At 42.4% G+C, this 17547-nt stretch overlaps 2 protein-coding genes across 4 annotated transcripts in view; one reads left to right on the forward strand and one right to left on the reverse strand.

Moving 5' to 3' along the window:
- Positions 1 to 10683, forward strand: part of UNC93B1 (unc-93B1 regulator of TLR signaling) — an 86379-nt gene extending 75696 nt beyond the window's left edge. For both annotated transcript variants that reach the window (XM_077454685.1, XM_077454687.1), the window contains exons 8-12: positions 141 to 271; positions 3731 to 3913; positions 4806 to 5079; positions 6162 to 6280; positions 6996 to 10683. In XM_077454685.1, the coding sequence (XP_077310811.1) occupies positions 141 to 271; positions 3731 to 3913; positions 4806 to 5079; positions 6162 to 6280; positions 6996 to 7304 (1016 nt within the window). In that variant the 3' untranslated portion in view covers positions 7305 to 10683. The remainder of the gene's footprint in view (positions 1 to 140; positions 272 to 3730; positions 3914 to 4805; positions 5080 to 6161; positions 6281 to 6995) is intronic.
- Positions 10684 to 10993: 310 nt separating this feature from the next.
- The window catches only part of ACY3 (aminoacylase 3), a 144075-nt gene continuing 137521 nt past the window's right edge, over positions 10994 to 17547 (reverse strand). For both annotated transcript variants that reach the window (XM_077454688.1, XM_077454689.1), the window contains exon 7: positions 10994 to 12552. In XM_077454688.1, coding sequence (XP_077310814.1) covers positions 12355 to 12552 — 198 coding nt within the window. In that variant the 3' untranslated portion in view covers positions 10994 to 12354. The remainder of the gene's footprint in view (positions 12553 to 17547) is intronic.

Here is a 17547-nt window from a genome sequence, read left to right on the forward strand (position 1 = left end):
TCACATTCCTACACCCAGTTTTAAGTGGATTTTGCTGACCCAAATAAAAAATATATAGAACCCTACAAATAATAATATTTTGTTGTAGACATTTTTTCCTGCCAATTTGTGGATCTGAGTAATCTTTTTCCTCTTTATAGGTGCTTCAATTCAGCATGGAGTCCTCCCAAAGGGGTTCAACGTCACTGTCCTTCACTCTCTGCCCCCTAGTATCAGTCTCATCTATGTGGAAAGCGTTCTCATGGGGGCAGCTCTTCTAGCTATGCTGCTGGTGAGCTCATGTATTTTTTTTAACTTTTAAAATTTCTAGTGATTCTTTTTTTTTTTCTAGCACAAAACCTTTGGCACACAAGTTTTCAGCAGAAATAAACTGACTACAAGCTATTTCCACTCACCTAAATCTCAACTTAACACTGAAAATCTAAACCTTACTCCAAGCCCTATTATGAGGTTGGACCCATCCTGGTCGCCCAGTCATCATGATGATTGAAAAATGTTTCCTCTTAACCATGATGACCTGCATTACTTGGCTTTGGCATTGGTTCCTGGGTCATTAATAGTACATTTGTTGGTGATATAGTACTTTAATAACAAAGCTCCACCTCTCAGAATTCAGATGAGCTACTGTTGGTAGTGGTAGTGGTCTTCCTCTATGTTTTTTGTAATAATATACTAGGATGCTCAACATTCCTCTATGCTACACAGACTTCAGGAGAGGGCAAGTCAATACTTTGTAGAACCATCTTTTGCTGCAATTAAAGCTGAAAGTCTTTTTGGGTATGGCTTTGTACATCTAGACAGTGACATTTTTGCCCATTTGTCTTTGCAAAATAGCTCAAGCTCTGCCGGATTGGATGGAGAGTGTTTGTGAACAGCAATTTTCAAGTCTTGCCACAAATTCTCAATTGAATTTAGGTCTGGACTTTGGTCCATTCTAACACATGAATATGCTTTGATATAAACCATTCCATTGTAGCTCTGGCTATATGCTTAGGGTCATTGTACTGCTGTAAGGTGAACCTCTGCCCCAGTCTTAAGTTTTTTGCAGACTCTAACCACGTTTCTTCTAAGATTGCCCTGCATTTGGCTCCATCCATAATCCCATCAACTCTGACCAGCTTGCCTGTACCTGCTGAAGAAAAGCATCATCACAACATGATGCTGCCACCACCATGTTCCATGGTGGGGATTGTGTGTTCAGGGTGATGTGCAGTGTTGGTTTTCTGTCACACATAGCATTTTGCTTTTAGGCAAAAAATTTAATTTTGGTCTCATCTGACTAGAGCACCTTCTTCCACATGTTTGCTGTGTCCCCCGCATGGCTTCTTGCAAATTGCAAACAAGGCTTCTTATGGCTTTCTTCTTGCCAGTCTTCCATAAAGGCCAGATTTGTGGCATGTACAACTAATAGTTGTCCTTTGGACAGATTCTCCCATCTGAGCTGTGGATCTCTGCAGCTCCTCCAGAGTTACCATGGGCCTCTTGGCTGCTTCTCTGATTAATGGTCTCCTTGCCTGGCCTTTTTAGGTGAACAGTCATGCCTTGGTAGGTTTGCAGTTGTGCAATACTATTTCCATTTTTGGATGATGAATTGAACAGTACTCCATGAGATGTGCAAAGCTTGGGATATTCACAGAACAACTGTATTTATACTGAGATTAAATTATACACATGTGGACTTTATTTACTAATTAGGTGACTTCTGAAGGAAATTGGTTCCACTGGATTTTAGTTAGGGGTATCAGAGTAAATGGGCTGAATACAAATGCACGCCACACTTTTCATATATTTATTTGTAAAACATTTTGAAAACCATTTATCATTTTCCTTCTGCTTCACAATTATGTGCCACTTTGCGTTGGTCTATCACATAAAATCCCAATAAAATACATTTACATTTACTGTGTATATATAGATGTTTTTGGGCTTGTTGGGGAGAAGAGGGGATCTGTTGTATTGAGTAATTCAATCGAGGTCTGAATTGATCTACAGAAGTACATTTAAATATAGGAAGTGTTACAGTATATCATAACTCTGTGCTACTAAGCAGGAAAAACATATTACAAGCAAATAAGGCTGACCACCACTACGACTGGCGCACAACGATGTACATCCATTTTTTGAAGAGGGATATCTCGGTAACAACAGCAGCTGCTGCCACAACCGAGATATCCAGCTCTTCAGGCACCGGCGTGTGTACGATAATGGTGGTCTCTGCGGTGGGTTTGCCGCAAGATCACCGTTATCGGCAGCGGGAGAGGTGCCACCCCCCTCTCGTTGCTCTCCCACGCCCTCCGCCGGTTACCGGAGCCGTTGGTAGTGGCGGAGGCGATCGGGACCTGCCTTCTCGGTGGTATGGAGACGAGTGAGGCTAAGATGGCCCCCACCCGTCTCTAGAACATAGCAGGACGGAAGCGTCGTCAAAACGTCACTTTCGCCGATACCTCTTAAAGGAAAATTTTTTCAAATTAAATTTATTTTTTATTTTTATTGCATTTAAGTCCAAATATGAGATCTGAGGACTTTTTGACCCCAGATCTCATATTTAAGAGGACCCGTCATGCTTTTTGCTATTACAAGGGATGTTTACATTCCTTGTAATAGGAATAAAAGTGATCCCATTTTTTTTTAAAACAGTGTAAAAATAAATAAAATCAAGTAAAATAAATAAGAAAAAAAACATTTTTTTTTTAAAACACCCTGTCCCAACAAGCTTGCGCACAGAAGCGAACGCATATGTGTGTAGCGCCCGCATATGAAAACGGTAGTCAAACCACACATGAGACATATTGCTGCGATCGGTAGAGCAAGAGCAATAATTCTAGCCCTAGACCTCCTCTGTAACGCAAAATGTGCAACCTGCAGAATTTTTTAAATGTCGCTGGAGATTTTTGAGGGTAAAAGTTTGACGCCATTCCATGAGCGGGCGCAATTTTGAAGCGTGAAATGTTGGGTATCAATTTACTCGGCGTAACATTATCTTTCACAATATCAAAAAAAATAAATGGGCTAATTTTACTGTTGTCTTATTTTTTTTATTAAAAAAAGTTAATTTTTTCCAAAAAAAGTGCGCTTGTTAGACCGCTGCGCAAATACGGTGTGAAAAAAAGTATTGCAATGACCGCCATTTTATTCTCTAGGGTGTTAGAAAAAACAATATATAATGTTTGGGGGTTCTTCTAGCAAAAAAATATGTTTTAAACATGTAAACACCGAATCTGAAAAAGAGGCTCGGTCCTTAAGTGGATATACAGTACCAAACCACTGCACCTACTCATGGGAATCATTGGAGTAAGTAAGTGGGTTGGTGGTGCTTAGCTTTGGGGAGAGTCTTGGTCCCAAAGTTGTAATAAAGAGAAACCAGGTTGAGAGGACACACGGATGGACATTTTCTGGCTAACTGGCAATTGCCTTATGGTGTCTGCTCTTAGGGGGTGAACAAATTATATGGAGTTCAGGAGCCAGTCTGTCCATTCAAGGATTTTTGGGAGCCAACTCTATTGACAAGGGATAGAGGAAACCTCAAAAAATTAGAATTTTCTTAAGGAACATTGGCTACAGATCCCTGGGATTTCTTCAGCCCTGTCTTAGGCAGAAGTTCAGAAAGGGATATTAGTGAACATATGAGGGGCAGCTGGTTGGTACAGGATTGTGGAGGGCATCATAAATAAAAAGAATTGTGTTTGATATTTTGCATTTACTTCTATATAATATATTTTTCCCTACCCAGTTCTTGGTTCTCTGTGGCTCTGCATATCGCCCAACTGAGGAGATTGACCTTCGCAGCATAGGCTGGGGGAACATCTTTCAATTACCCTTCAAGCACTTTAGAGATTACCGATTGCGCTGCCTAGCTCCATACTTCCTGTACAGTGGGTTTGAAGTCTTGTTTGCCTGCACAGGCTTTGTGCTGGTGAGTGATATTAGCCTAGACAAATGCTAAGAAGACTATATGTGTGTATACATGATATACTTTAAACATTTATAAATAGTATAGTGTGATTGGGTGTCTGCTTGCCACCATAGATGTGAGATAGTTTCAGCTGATCTAGTCAATTTGCAACTTAAGTTCATGAGTTGCTTATGTAAACCTACAACAAACTTGAGCAATTCAGAGTAGATACACAGATATTGTATATGCAACTCAAGTTACTGTGTGTGTATATATATATATATATATATATATATATATATATGTATGTATGTATAGAAACTTCTGTACTTAGTGTGAACAAGTCCAAACAATATAAAATGAAATTTTCATCTCAGAGAAAGCAGCAATCTAAACAGTGTTTGTATACCCCACACTCAAAATAACTCAATAAATTGAGTTTATTGGAGCATTTTGCACAAACTATATTGCACTTATTGTGTGTATGAGATTTTTTTTTTTCACAGCTTTGCCATTTATTTCTTTATGAAGTGTATATATTGTACTTTTTTTATTAATTTTGGATTGCACATACGATTACATGATATTACGAGTATAATAATTTAAAGGCAACAGTGCAAATAATTATTTTTATAGCTGAAGTTATATGCAAATCTTGTCTTCACCTTTGGATCTGGCCCAGCCCCTCCCACCTCCTAAGCTTCTCTGCTGATTTTTAATATGATCTTTCTGATCAATATTGAAACTTAGTAGGTGGGGAGGCAAGACAAAATTTGTATTTTATAGCAAAAGTCAAGATTTTTATACAACTTCATCTGCTTCTATCTCTGTACCTAGTGATGAATCTCCTGTTTTTCATGTTCTGTTTGTAATTTGCACTATAAATAATCTTTTTTTTTTCTTATTTCTGCAGTGCTATGGAGTGTGCTCCCTCGGCTTAGAAAAGCTTCCATATTTAATCACGGCGTATGGGTTATCAGCCTCTGCCTTCTCCGCCCTCGGCCTGTGTTTCCTTCACCTACCACGCCAAATCCCCCTGACTGGGGGTGCCATAGTGCACATGTGCATCCTGATTGCCTTGTTTTTTTGGAGTCCACAACCCAAGCTGCAATCACAGGGTCCTGCGCTTTATGTGATAGCAGTGCTGTGGGGTTTGGGCAGCGCCCTGAATAAGACCGGCCTCAGTAGTGAGTGATTTGTTTGGGTAATAGTATGTGTTGGGGTGTGGCAGGTGTATTGTTATCCCCTAACCAACTAGAATTTACTAAAATAGGATTTGCGATGGATGCTACGGCTTATTAAACTTGTTGTTTTTTTTTTTTTTTTTTACATTGCCTGGCTGAATAGTCCTGATACATTCGGTAATATCTTGCAAACAGACACCATACGCCCATAAACCTTGTGTTAGATAGATTCAATTGTCTTCAGCAGAGTGAACACTACTTAGTTCTTTATCAAATGAAGCACGGTTCACTGCTGTGTATTAAAATACAATGTTGATTTCAGATCAAGGTGTTTTAGAACGGTACAGGCACTTATCTGATTGATCTCCATTTGGGGGTTAGGCAGGGTCGTGTGTCTTGTTGGTTTCCAATGAATAATGGCCAAAATGGCACAAAACCCTCTTTCCCCAACTATGGAATGGCAAGCACAAGCAACAAGACTTGGAACTGTAACCTGTAATCATGAGATCAAGACCATTCAGGCTCATTCTACATATTTTATTTGATGAGCTCTAACTGGCAAACTTCAGTTACTGTTATGCCGCGTACACACGAGCGGACTTTTCAACATCCAAAGTCCGACGGAATGATTCCGTCAGACTATTCGATCATGTGTGGGCTGCAACGGACTTTTGATTCGCAAAAGTCTGACGGACTTTAGAAAATGGAACATGCTTCAAATTTTTCCAACGTAACTCCGCCGGACCCGGTCCCTCCGAAAAATTTGCTCGTGTGTATGCTATTCCGACGGACTAAAACCGACGCTAGGGCAGCTATTGGCTACTGGCTATGAACTTCCTTATTCGAGTCCAGTCGTACGTCATCACGTTCGAATCCGTCGGAGTTTGGTGTGATTGTGTGTGGCCAAGTCCGCTCAGTCGAAAAGTCCGTCAGAACTCTGTCGGAACTCCGGCAGAACTCCGGCAGAACTCCTTCGGAAGTCTGTCGGACATAAGTCCTCTCGTGTGTACGGGGCTTAAGAACCTGGCATATGGGTATAGCTGTTATCATTCTTTTTTTATTGATCTTTACTGTCTTCTCTCCAGTTTTAATAGGGATGTTTTATGAAGATAAAGAACGTCAGGACTTTGTATTTACCATTTACCACTGGCTCCAAGCTCTCGCCATATTTATTGTCTACTTGTGGGCAGAGCTGCCAATGATGGTGAGAAAATCAAATTTACATTTTACATACTATATTTCGTTTATAAATATTCTGCTTTCATTATTTTTACCTGTATAGGTTACACATAACTTTGCTTAGCATGATGTGTCTAAAGGAAATGTAGAGCAGTTTGTATGCATCTTCCTTCATATTATGATAAGAGTTAAAAAAATATATAGTTTTAACAAATCATTTTCTTTTTAATTTTGAAATTATTATACCTTTGTGTTTATTTGAGTTGAGGACAGGGCATAGGGGCATTTCTAATATGATACACTGGGCTGGCTTCCATGAGTGGAAGTACTTTACCATTCAGGCATTGATCAAAGTAGGACCCATGTTATGAAGCTACCTGCTTTCTGCAGACCTGTGATCACTGGACCTGGCAGAGGGATATCTTCCAGCCTCAGTTTTTTTGCAGCTTCGAGATGTCAGAAGACCAAATGCTGAGTGCCTCAAAGGTAGGTGAGGTGAAAAGGTGTACAAAATAAACCATCAGTCACCGTGGTACCATGGTCCAGTTTGCATATTAGACTTTCTTCAGCCCATGAAAATCTGTTCTTGCTAGCACCTGGTTCTCATTGCCCCTTGGACAAGGTTTTCCAGTCCCTACTACCATTTTACTTATTTAGCAAATAGAAAGTGTTTTCTCTAACAATGCAGATGCACTTTACAAAACTGTATTCTATTAAAATCCCTGTTTCTTTTATTATAGGCCAAACTTGGGATTATGCTTGCCTCAGCTTTAATTTCTATCCTTTCCTATCTCTGGATGGAGCGTAAAATTAGATCCAGTTGTAGGCCCCGTATCCCCAAGATCCCTGCCCCTCGCCACAAGATGAAGGGTTACCGCTACTTGGAAGAAGAAAACTCTGACGAGTCAGGATCGGAGGAGGGGAATGAAAGTGGTGCAAGTGAAGTGGAAAATGATGAAGCAGAGCAGCCAGCTCGAGCCCGGAGGAGGCGCAGGACTGAAGAACATTGCTATGTGCAGGCAGTAGAGGAGGAGAAAGAGGAGGAGTAACCATTTCCCCAATATAAAAAGACAAAAAGTAGAATACAATTGGTTGGGGTGGACAACAGACAGTTATATCCAAAACATAAATGAGGCCCTCGTTCTTTTAAGCAGACCTAAACTCCGTTACAACAATATTTTTTTAATGCCCCCCCCCCAATCCCTTTGATGCCTTAATGGCCAGTGGTGCATTCCTTCGGCAGAGCATAGATCTCTGTTCTTATTAGGCCATCTGAAGTACTCCTGCAGTTTGCACTCAAGTATTTGTGGGGCATGCCCCAGGGTATGTAGTAATTTAGGTAAAAATACAATAAAACAATATAAAGCAGGATCCATGTGCAGGAGGTGCTCAGGCAGAGGTAGCCAATTACTGTCTGCACATAGGTCCTACCCTGTGCCATGACCTAGTGCTGGATGTAACACCGTGAAGAGTGATAAGCCCAGGCCCCTGTCAGTAGGAATTATAGGTGTCGTGTGGGTAGATTCATGTAGAAACGTAAGGGATTGAAACTAGATTAGTAGTTTTAGGTCATTTCTAGTGCTGACTTACTAGTTACTGCCACTCAACAACCTTATTTATCAAAGAACCATTGTCTGAGGGATTTTGCCTTACTTTGTGTCATTTTATGGTATGACTCCATCTCAGCCAATTTTTGTTTTGATGAATGATCATCAACCAGTTAGAACTTGTGTCATGGTTATGCAGTGATCTTCCTCTGGTTGCTTACCTCCCCTAATGTGTTCTGACTAATAGGCCAGCCACTTCCACCTGGTGGTTTTTATAACCTCTCCTCTAAGCATGGCTCCACCCCAGGCCCTATCAAGGAACCCTATATTAACCTGTGCACTGCAAGCCAACAGTGCTGATCAACCATTGTGTATTCTTTGTGTGTTTGGCTTCCTGGTTCCTGCTTGCTGTGTGCTCTGTTTGACTCTGTTACCGACCTTGGTGTGTTCTCAACAATTCCTGTCTGCTTGTGACCTTGATCTTTGCATGTCCCTGACCATCCCTGTCTGCCTGTGACCCTGAACCTTTGGCGTGTATTCTGTTGTTCCTGTCTGCTAGTTGCCCTGACCTCTGCCGTATCCCCTTACCATCCTTGTCGTTCCAGCCTGCTGCTCCCTTCTCCTGTAGTCTACTGTGAGCGTGAGCTGTGAGACCCTAGGGGCCGCAACCTGGAGCCAGACTGCAGTGAAGTCCATCCTCACCACTGGAGGCTCTGGTGAACACCCGCTGGCTCTTAGACTCCGCACCCTGGGGAATCTATGCTCCAGCTCCCATTGGGATCTGTGTTAGTGATCCTGTAGACCTGTGTCCTGAATCTCCCTGGGTACAATCCGCAGCAGTCAGTCCTAAGGTCCACTACCTAGCGGTGCACTTCCGACTCCTACGGAGTGCATCTGTCATCTGGTCTCAGGTGACCTGACAACTTGCTTTCCAATCTTCTGTAATATGGTAGAATTAAAATAAATTTCTTATTTCTTCATAAATGTGGCCTGTTTAGTTTCTATACACCAGAAGAGAGCTAAGGGTCATTCCAACAAAGGTGATAACGCATTTATGGGTAAAGCCTGTGGACTTATTCAGCTGTTCTTGACTTTTATCTTAGGGGCTCCACTGGTTAGATTTCGACACCATAGTTCATGGCCATGTAGCTGTCTGCTTTGGATTTTCGTGTGTGCCCACCTATCGTTGGGTGTCCTACCCCACTTTTTGTGTTATTCATAATGTAAAACAAATTCAGATTGCAAAAAGGAGAGTGAAAGGGTGGGCTAGTTCTAGTCCCCATTACTGCCCCAGAGATGCTAGTTAGAAATTCTCCACAACAAAGCCTGTCAAAGAAGACACAGGTCTGGAGCATAGAGAAGTGATTTTTTTCATATTTTTTTTATTGTGCCACAGATCACACAACCAAGTACTGGAACTACATGGAACAGCACTGCTGTACTTCCTTGCTCATTTCTGATGTGGAGGATATTTTGATTGCCCCCGGATTTGGCTTACCCAGGCCAATTGTGTTACTGTGGGATGACAAGGAAAGGGGAGGAGGTTTCTACAATTTTCCTTGGGGCCCAGATATTTCTAGCTATAGTATTTTCATTTCAGTCAGATCCCTTTTCAGACACTCAGACTATTTTTGCCTTACTTTGTGTCATTTTATGGTACCACACCATCTCAGCCAATTTTCCTTTTGATGAACATATCCAAACACACAAATGAAATGCAAACCCAATAAGTACCAATTATAAGCGATTCATTATGCTTCTCTGTGGCTTCGGCAAAATATTAGAGCCTGTGTTAACGGTATTTTGTTTGCGTAAGGCAAGTTTTGCATTCCTATACAATTCTATGAGAGTGCAAAACCTGCTTAACACAGGTCAAAATGAGATCAACTACAGTTCAAATGTACCAGCTCAAAGCTTGTTAACACAGGCCCTAAAGCTGGACATCCACTGTTTGAAGTTTGACAGGTCCCAAATGAACTGGCTGAAATTCTCTTAGTGGATGGCACTGTTGGTTCTCACCCACCCGATGCCCTTTAATTGAAAATTTGAAGGAGCTGGGCGAAAAAATTGTCAGTCAAACAGTGTCTGCCTCCAAACTTTGCTGATGCCGGATGTTTATTGCTGTCTGTACCTCCCTTTTTTCTGGTGACTCATTTCTAATCACAGGATGAGGAAGGGAGGGAAAAATCTCCCCGATAGGGCCACAGACAGAGCTATAAACTTCAAATCTAGGAGGTAGCCTTTAAGCATCAGATTTTTTTAGGGCTAACTACTTTTCAATTGTGATAATTAATTTTTTCTAGCATAATAAAATAGGTGACACCAAAACTAATGTTCTAAAAGAATCAGGCTAAATTTATCCAAAATCAGCTTTTCTGTACTTGGAACCAGTTGATACCACACCTCTATACAGCCCAAATTGGTCACAAGACTTGCTTTCATGAGGATGTGTATGACTGATTTCAATTACTGGAAGGTAAGGCGTAATTAAGTAGAACACATAGCTCAGGTCTATGTTGGGAGGTGAGGCACAAGCCATGGAGAGGGAAGTCCTTGCTGAACCAGCCAATTTTTGATAAATCTATGGCAAGCTTAGGACAATCAAATTTTTGGTAGTGATGAATCTTGTATGAGTCTTTAAGGTGTATTTTCCTTAAAGATCCCTTTTGGGGGTTAATTTTTGGGTGGATCCGACTTTTATTATTATGACCTGAGGAATGTTCAATTTTTGTTATATATGTATAGTCTAGAAATGTATATAAAGTAGATTGCTACTTTCTGTATTTGTTAACTGTGTATTTTTTTAATCAGATATGATATAAATGAGGTTTGTTTTATATATTATGATTTGGACTTCTTAATAAAACCAGAATAGATAAAAGTTGATTACTTCTTCTCTTTCTTCTAATAAGGTGTATCTGAAATCTTGACGGGTTAAGGATTCAGTAGGACAAAATACTCAGTTCCAGTCCTTACATAAATATGATCACTTTGTATATTCAAGTATCTATGCAATACATAGATGCCTCATATAGCCATGAGATTTAAGTCTTAACATTTTTGTTATCGTCTTGAGATTTTTTTGAAAATGAGAATGGTATGGTGTTCATGTTTTCCTGACAAAGTTTGGGATTTGTCAGACTTCACTCTAGTAACGACACTCGGGTCTGAATAAACAGAATAATCCATACTTAAATATAATAATGCAGAATTTTTATTCAAATATTACATGATTTTTTTCTCTAAAAAAATTCTTACATGCTAAAATAGAATACTGAGATTTGTTTAGATATAAAATGAGACCAACCAAGTGTAAATTTAAACTATAAACCCAGTAAAAGCCTCTATAAAAAGCTGTAAGTAAAAATCAAAGCATGAGTTCTTGCAAAACTGATTGCTCAGTTTGTGATAGAAGTGGCTTTTATAATGTTGAGGTAGCCCATCAGAGAAAGCTTCCAATGGAATTGCAGCTATGCCTCTCCTTTCTTACTTAATTTTATAACAAATGTAGTCATGCTGAAGCACTCAGATTTACATGCAGTTTTATCCCAATACTAGTGAAAAAGTGTCCGGGGTCAACAATCACCAAGTTTAGGCTATTGCAAAGGCTCGCCTCCCTGTAATAAAAGAGGACCTTTGTTGGAGACCTTGAGATGCAGCAACACATTGGGGGTTATTTACGAAAGGCAACTCCACTTTGCACTGCAAGTGCACTTGAAAGTGCAGTCACTCTAAATGTAGGGGGTAAATCTGAAATGAGGGGAAGCGCTGCTGATTTTATCATCCAATCATGTGCAAGCTAAAATGCTGTTTTTTATTTTCCTTGCATGTCTTCCTCGGATCTACAGCGACTTTACTTCCAAGTGCACTTTCAGCGCAAAGTGGATTCTCCTTTAGTAAATAATCCCCATTGCAACTCTCCAGCAGCTGAATTTTTTTAGCCGTGTAATGACAATCTTAGTATTCCTCTTCAGTGCCATTGCAGGTAAAAATTGCCAATAATTTATTGTCCATGGTAAATGCAGAAAATATAACTTAATGCCAAGAACAGGTGCAGTTTTGAGGGTGGACTGATTCCGTCACCACTTAAAAGAATATAAAATAGTCCCACTTATCATTTAAAGTGTATATTCAGTCCAAATGTTTTTTGTTTGTTCTGGATTGGGTAGGGAAGGGTAAAATACAACAATCTTTTTTTTTTTCTTTGCTGTACCCCTGCTGGTGAGTTTCATCTTTTCTATTTGGCCTAGTGATAGCAAGTATGAAATTCAAATATTAAATCTAAAATTTTACAGCTGCCACGAGGAAACAGGAAGCGAGGGGGAATCTTGGAATTCAGGATAACAGTTTTAATGACAACTGTCTAAAAGGGAATTTCCTCTCACTTCCTGTTGGTTATCCAGGGCGAAAAGTGAAGGAAAGTCTCTCAAGTGAGACAGACAGCAAAATCAAAACCCTGAAAACATTTCAATCAAAACTGAAAAAATGTCCTGCCAGAAATATGCTTCAAAGTAAAATACCCCTTTAACAAGCAGACATGTTGCTTTGACATTTAGTTTGTTCGTCTTCTCAAGGCAGGAACAGACACCCGGACCTTCTCAGCCAGTATAAGCGCAATCTTCTTCTCATAATAAGCAGCTTCGTTAATAAAGACAGGGTAAAGGGGCTTCTCTCCACTATAATGAATTGATTGTCCATCCAGACTCAGAAAGAGCAGGTCCCCAGGGCGCAGCAGTGAAAAATCTTTATCCTACAAAGACATGTTATTGTTTGAATAAATCATATGTAAGTTTCATTTAGTGCCAGTTTGCTTGAACTGAACCTGTGTTCAAGCTAAGGTAATTGAAGTATTTACATATTCACAGGCATAAATTGAGCATTAATACAAGCCCACATTGATTTCTGTAGCTGCAGGTACTGTGGAGCAACACATCCTCAACGTTCAAAGCTTAAGCACTCAATTTGTTCATCATTCTTTCAGCAGCTCAGCTTTCCCATCCTGGCAGTGAATCAGCAACCCTCCAGCCTTCTAATCTCTATGTAAACACAGAGCAGGAGCTCTGGGAAGGAAGAGTGGGAAAGGTTGAGATACAGTCACTGCTGGAAATAGGGAGATAGGCTGCTGAGAGCATGACTTGAACAACTACCTCACAGTGCCTACAGCTACAGGTCAGTGAGGGCTTAGCCAAAGGTTCACCTTGATGTAAACCTATAAGATGGCAATACAAGGTGCTTGGTCACATCCTTGGATGATTTTCAAAAAACCCAAGGATCCCCAAAACCCTGGTGCTCTATTATTCAAATACCAAATGTAGCTTCTATAGTCGAGATCTGCTTCCCACTCGTGCGAATTTATGTTGGATTCCTAATACAATACCAGCCCCACTGTGCAGTCTGGAAGGTGAAGCAGAGCAACAGATAGATCAGGACCCATGCTTTCACAAAGAGCTCAGCAGTTCAGATCTCTAGCAGTCAGACCCCCCGCACACACACACACACACACACACACACACACACACACACACACACACACACACACACACACACACACACACACACACTCCCCACCCTTCTGCACACTGCTTTAATCAAAATACTGCTCAGGGATTGGAGCACTGTGCAGAGGGCTTATGTAACCACTGGAGATCTGGACTGCTGAGCTCTTTGTGAAAGCAGCAGTCCGGATCTCCAATGTGCTGTCAGTTCTGTGCAGTTTGGTATAGGCCTATAGCACTAACACATTAGGAAAAAAAAGACCTACACATGCAGTACATTGCTTTTTGGGTAGCCTGACTGTATCAGAGCAATAAAAGATATGGGTTCCATTGGGCTTTGATAATGGAGCAATGGTAAAATGTATTAATTACAGCCAAACTACCATTACTACAGCTATTTCTCATTTCTCAATCAGACAGTGGACATCAGTGACCTGTGCTACCTGTAATAAAATCAGCGACCGTTTCCATGGAGGACAAATTTTCCATGGACCAAGGGGTAGGGGAGTTTTCTGAGTGGTGGTGATATACAGGGCTTTTTTTCCTCAGAAAATAGGTGCAGGAACTCAACAGGAAATGACCCCCCCAAACCCCCCCCCACACACACACACACACTCCGAACCGCATCAAATAGTGGGTGTGGTCAAATTTCACCAACAGTGGAAGGGTCTTATACTGGGGGTGCATTACGTACAGAGAACAAAGTTATGGGGGGGGTATTAGAGTGTAGAGTTCAGAGGTGCATTACTTGAGGAGTGTGGGGGAGTCCTATGTGCTTATGTAAATATAATTCAGAGGTGTGTTGCATAAAGAGTGCTGAATTCAGGCATGCCCTACACTGAGTGCAAACTTCAGGGGTGCACTACACAGAGTGCAGAGTTCAGCCTTCTTCCACAGCTGCTTAGGCTCCTAATAGGTTTCAAAAAAGGTGAACTGCGAGCACAGAGCATTGCGCTCGCAGTTCACCCAGGTGTGTTAGAACAGGAAATGAATATTCGCTTTTCTAAGACTGAACCGCCTCTCCGCCAATCAGGAAGTGCGGGTGTGTTACCCCTCACCTGATTGATTAAAATTACAGGCACTGTGATTGGACGCCTATCAGGAGGAGGAGAGGAGAGGCATGGAAAGCACAGTTCGCCACCGTCACCCCTGCCCCACCAAGATAGGTTAAGTGCTGGGCAGACAGCGAGTGGGCAGGGAGATCACAATGGTAACTTCTAAATGAGCACAGTGGCAGAATTTGATGGGCACAGTGGCAGCATTTGCTGGGCACATCGGCAGCAATTGATGGGCACAGCGGCAGCAATTGATGGGCACAGCGGCAGCAATTGATGGGCACAGCGGCAGCAATTGATGGGCACAGTGAGGCTGAAATTGATGGGCACAGTGAGGCTGCAATTGATGGGCACAGTGAGGCTGCAATTGATGAATATTTTTTCTGAATTTTTCAGTTGGTTTGCGCCCCCCCTCCCCAAAAAATGTTGAGCCACTGTATACAGGTGTATGTATGTGTGTGTGTGTGGGGGGGGGGAAGAAGGAAGAGTGGCATTTATACAGGTGTGCGGGGGGGCTGACATATATACAGGGGTGAGGGGGGCTGACAAATACAGGTGTGTGGGGGGGACTGACATATATACAGGTGTGAGGGGGCTGACATATATACAGATGTGTGTGTGGGGGTCTAGCATATATATACAGGTGTGTGGGGGACTCAAATATATACAGGTGTGTGGGGGGACTGACATATATACAAGTGTGAGGGGGGCTGACACATACACAAGTGTGAGGGGGGCTGACACATATACAGGTGTGAGGGGGGCTGACACATATACAGGTGTGAGGGGGGCTGACACATATACAGGTGTGTGTGTGGGGGGGCAGGCATATATACAGGTGTGTGGGGGGGCTGACATATATACAGGATTGTGAGGGGGCTAGCATATATACAGGTGTGTGTGTGGGGGGCTAGCAAATATACAGGTGTGTGTGTGGGGGACTGACATATACACAGGTGTGCGGGGGGCTGACATATATACAGGTGTGAGGAAGGTTGACATATATACAGGATGAGGGGGGCTAAGTTCGTACAGGTGGGGTGGCCGGGGTGCAGATTCGGTAGGATGGCCCATGGTCAAGCCCTGGGAAATGTTGGTGGTCAGGCTCGGGGAGAGGGGAGCATGGGCCTAAAGCAGTGTAGGGGGCCTAAAAATTTCTAATGGTTGCCCTGCTGGGTACCTGTATTTATATCTGAGAAGCACATGGTGTGGGGAGTCGAGTCTTCCTCTGGAGAAAGGGCCAGGTTGGGAGGGGGCTGCTGCCTCTCCCCTGCATAGGCTGCCATGCAGCCTCAGGTGGTGAAGGCCTGAAACATCGAAGCTGCAACCCATGGTTCTCGTGAGAGCTGACTGAGGGAAGATGTCTGTGGATCCTGTCTGGTATCACTAAAGAGGGCTGCCGTGAGTGCTTCAGGAGCCTTGCAGCGGATCCTGGGGACTGGTGTTGTTAAACCCCCCTCTGAGTGCTTGGAGTCAGCTATTACGGGTGCAAGCTAAAGGGGACACTGGCTAGTGTCTTGAAGAAGCAAGGTCCAATAAATTCCCTCTGCTACAAGGGTTTTTGCGTTAATCTATTCAGTTTGATGCATAGTGCTACTGAAGGCCTGCTACATAGTTCTACATAGAATCAAGTCTTTGCTATTCCTAATAAAGTGGCATAGAGCTCCTGGCTCCTTGTTTTGCGCAGCTGGGCTGCTCTGCCACAGTAAATGTGCGGTGGGTGGTCTGGAACGGTTAAAGAATGGACAGGAATTTCAGCTCCCTGTATATGGCAAAGTACAGCAGTTCAGCGCACTGTGCTGCCGTACATTGTGATGAATGGAGTGTATGTTTTGTGCACTTCAAATACAGTTTGTACAAAAAAAAGGGGGGGGAGCTGTGTGATGCACTGAATTGTGTACCGCACTGCCCCCTACTGCAGACAGAAAGCACTAAAGTGATTCCTAACAGGCCATGGACCAGTACCAGTCTGCAGCCCTGGAGTTGGGGACCTCTGCTGTAGTGAATTTGTAAGGATATACTAAGTAATGCGACAATAGTTTCTTGTAGTAAAATGTAATTAGCTACCACAGCTTTCTCTCTCTCAGGCAGAATGGCTCTGATGAGAGATAAAGGAGTTCTAACTGCAATATTATGTTTATATTAAAGGAAAGGAATTCTGAAAACCGTCAGAAAGACACAGCGATCACAGAGCATGCCAGATGCGTGCCCCAGGTGGCGCATGGAAGTTGTAGTTTAGAGAGAACGTCCATGGATGCCCTCCCACGAGAGCTTGCAGCTATAGCACAGGTATGAAGAGTTTAAACAGCAATTCTAGGTTTGTGTATTTTATACTTATATAGCGATACCCTCACTTAAGAGGGCCGCAAGTTTGGTTTGGGCCCTGAGCACAGCTCCGCCAACCCCCCCGGCAATCTGCTCTACCCACTCTGGCACAGTTAGTATCTAGCAATACACATTAAATCGCTTATACTCTAAATATGTGTGTGTGCGTGGGTGGATAACTCAAGCTCATAGACAATCTTTGAAAGTATATAACTGACTTTACTTGTTGTTTTTATAAAAGGAATAACGTGAATCAAACATTTGGATTGCAACACATAAGCAGGTCCCTGCAGTAACCAGTAATAAAGATAAACAGAGTAATCAGCTAAAAAAAGTATTGCTATGCAACTCTAACGCTGCCCTTTTTCAGCTACTTCCCCGCATGGGTAAACTAACACCCAGCACTATCTACCTATGCAGTCAGGCCTGACTGATCTAGATGGAAGTCCAGTAAAACAATATTCGCTAGCAATCTTTCGGTGGTGCACTTGAAGAACAACTTTGTAATCCAAACGAATAATAAAGATAAAGTATCTGTCTTTAAACAGCTCTCACCACCCGGACAAGTCCAAGTCCGTTTTCTCTGCCTTTTCGTCTAGGAACAGGAATCCACCGACCTCCGAGTCTTCAATCCTTCTGGTGTACTGCAGCAAGGATGAGAAGATGTCTCTCAGGTGCAGCTAGGCTGGCAGAGGGCTCTTTGGAAAAGAGCACAAGGCCCAGGCTTCAGGCCTTGTGCCTCCAGCAGTTCAGCACAGATCTCCTCTTGCTAGGAGAGGGGGGGGTGTCCAAAAAAGGAAGAACTAGGCCTCTCCCCCTCCTTATATGCCCTCCCCCATGAGTCTCTGGGGCATAACTCCAAACATCCTG

This window comes from Lithobates pipiens, unplaced genomic scaffold (assembly GCF_037356315.1).
Source record: "Lithobates pipiens isolate NorthernLeopardFrog02 unplaced genomic scaffold, aLitPip1_a1.2 Scaffold_25, whole genome shotgun sequence".
Taxonomy (NCBI): Eukaryota; Metazoa; Chordata; class Amphibia; order Anura; family Ranidae; genus Lithobates; species Lithobates pipiens.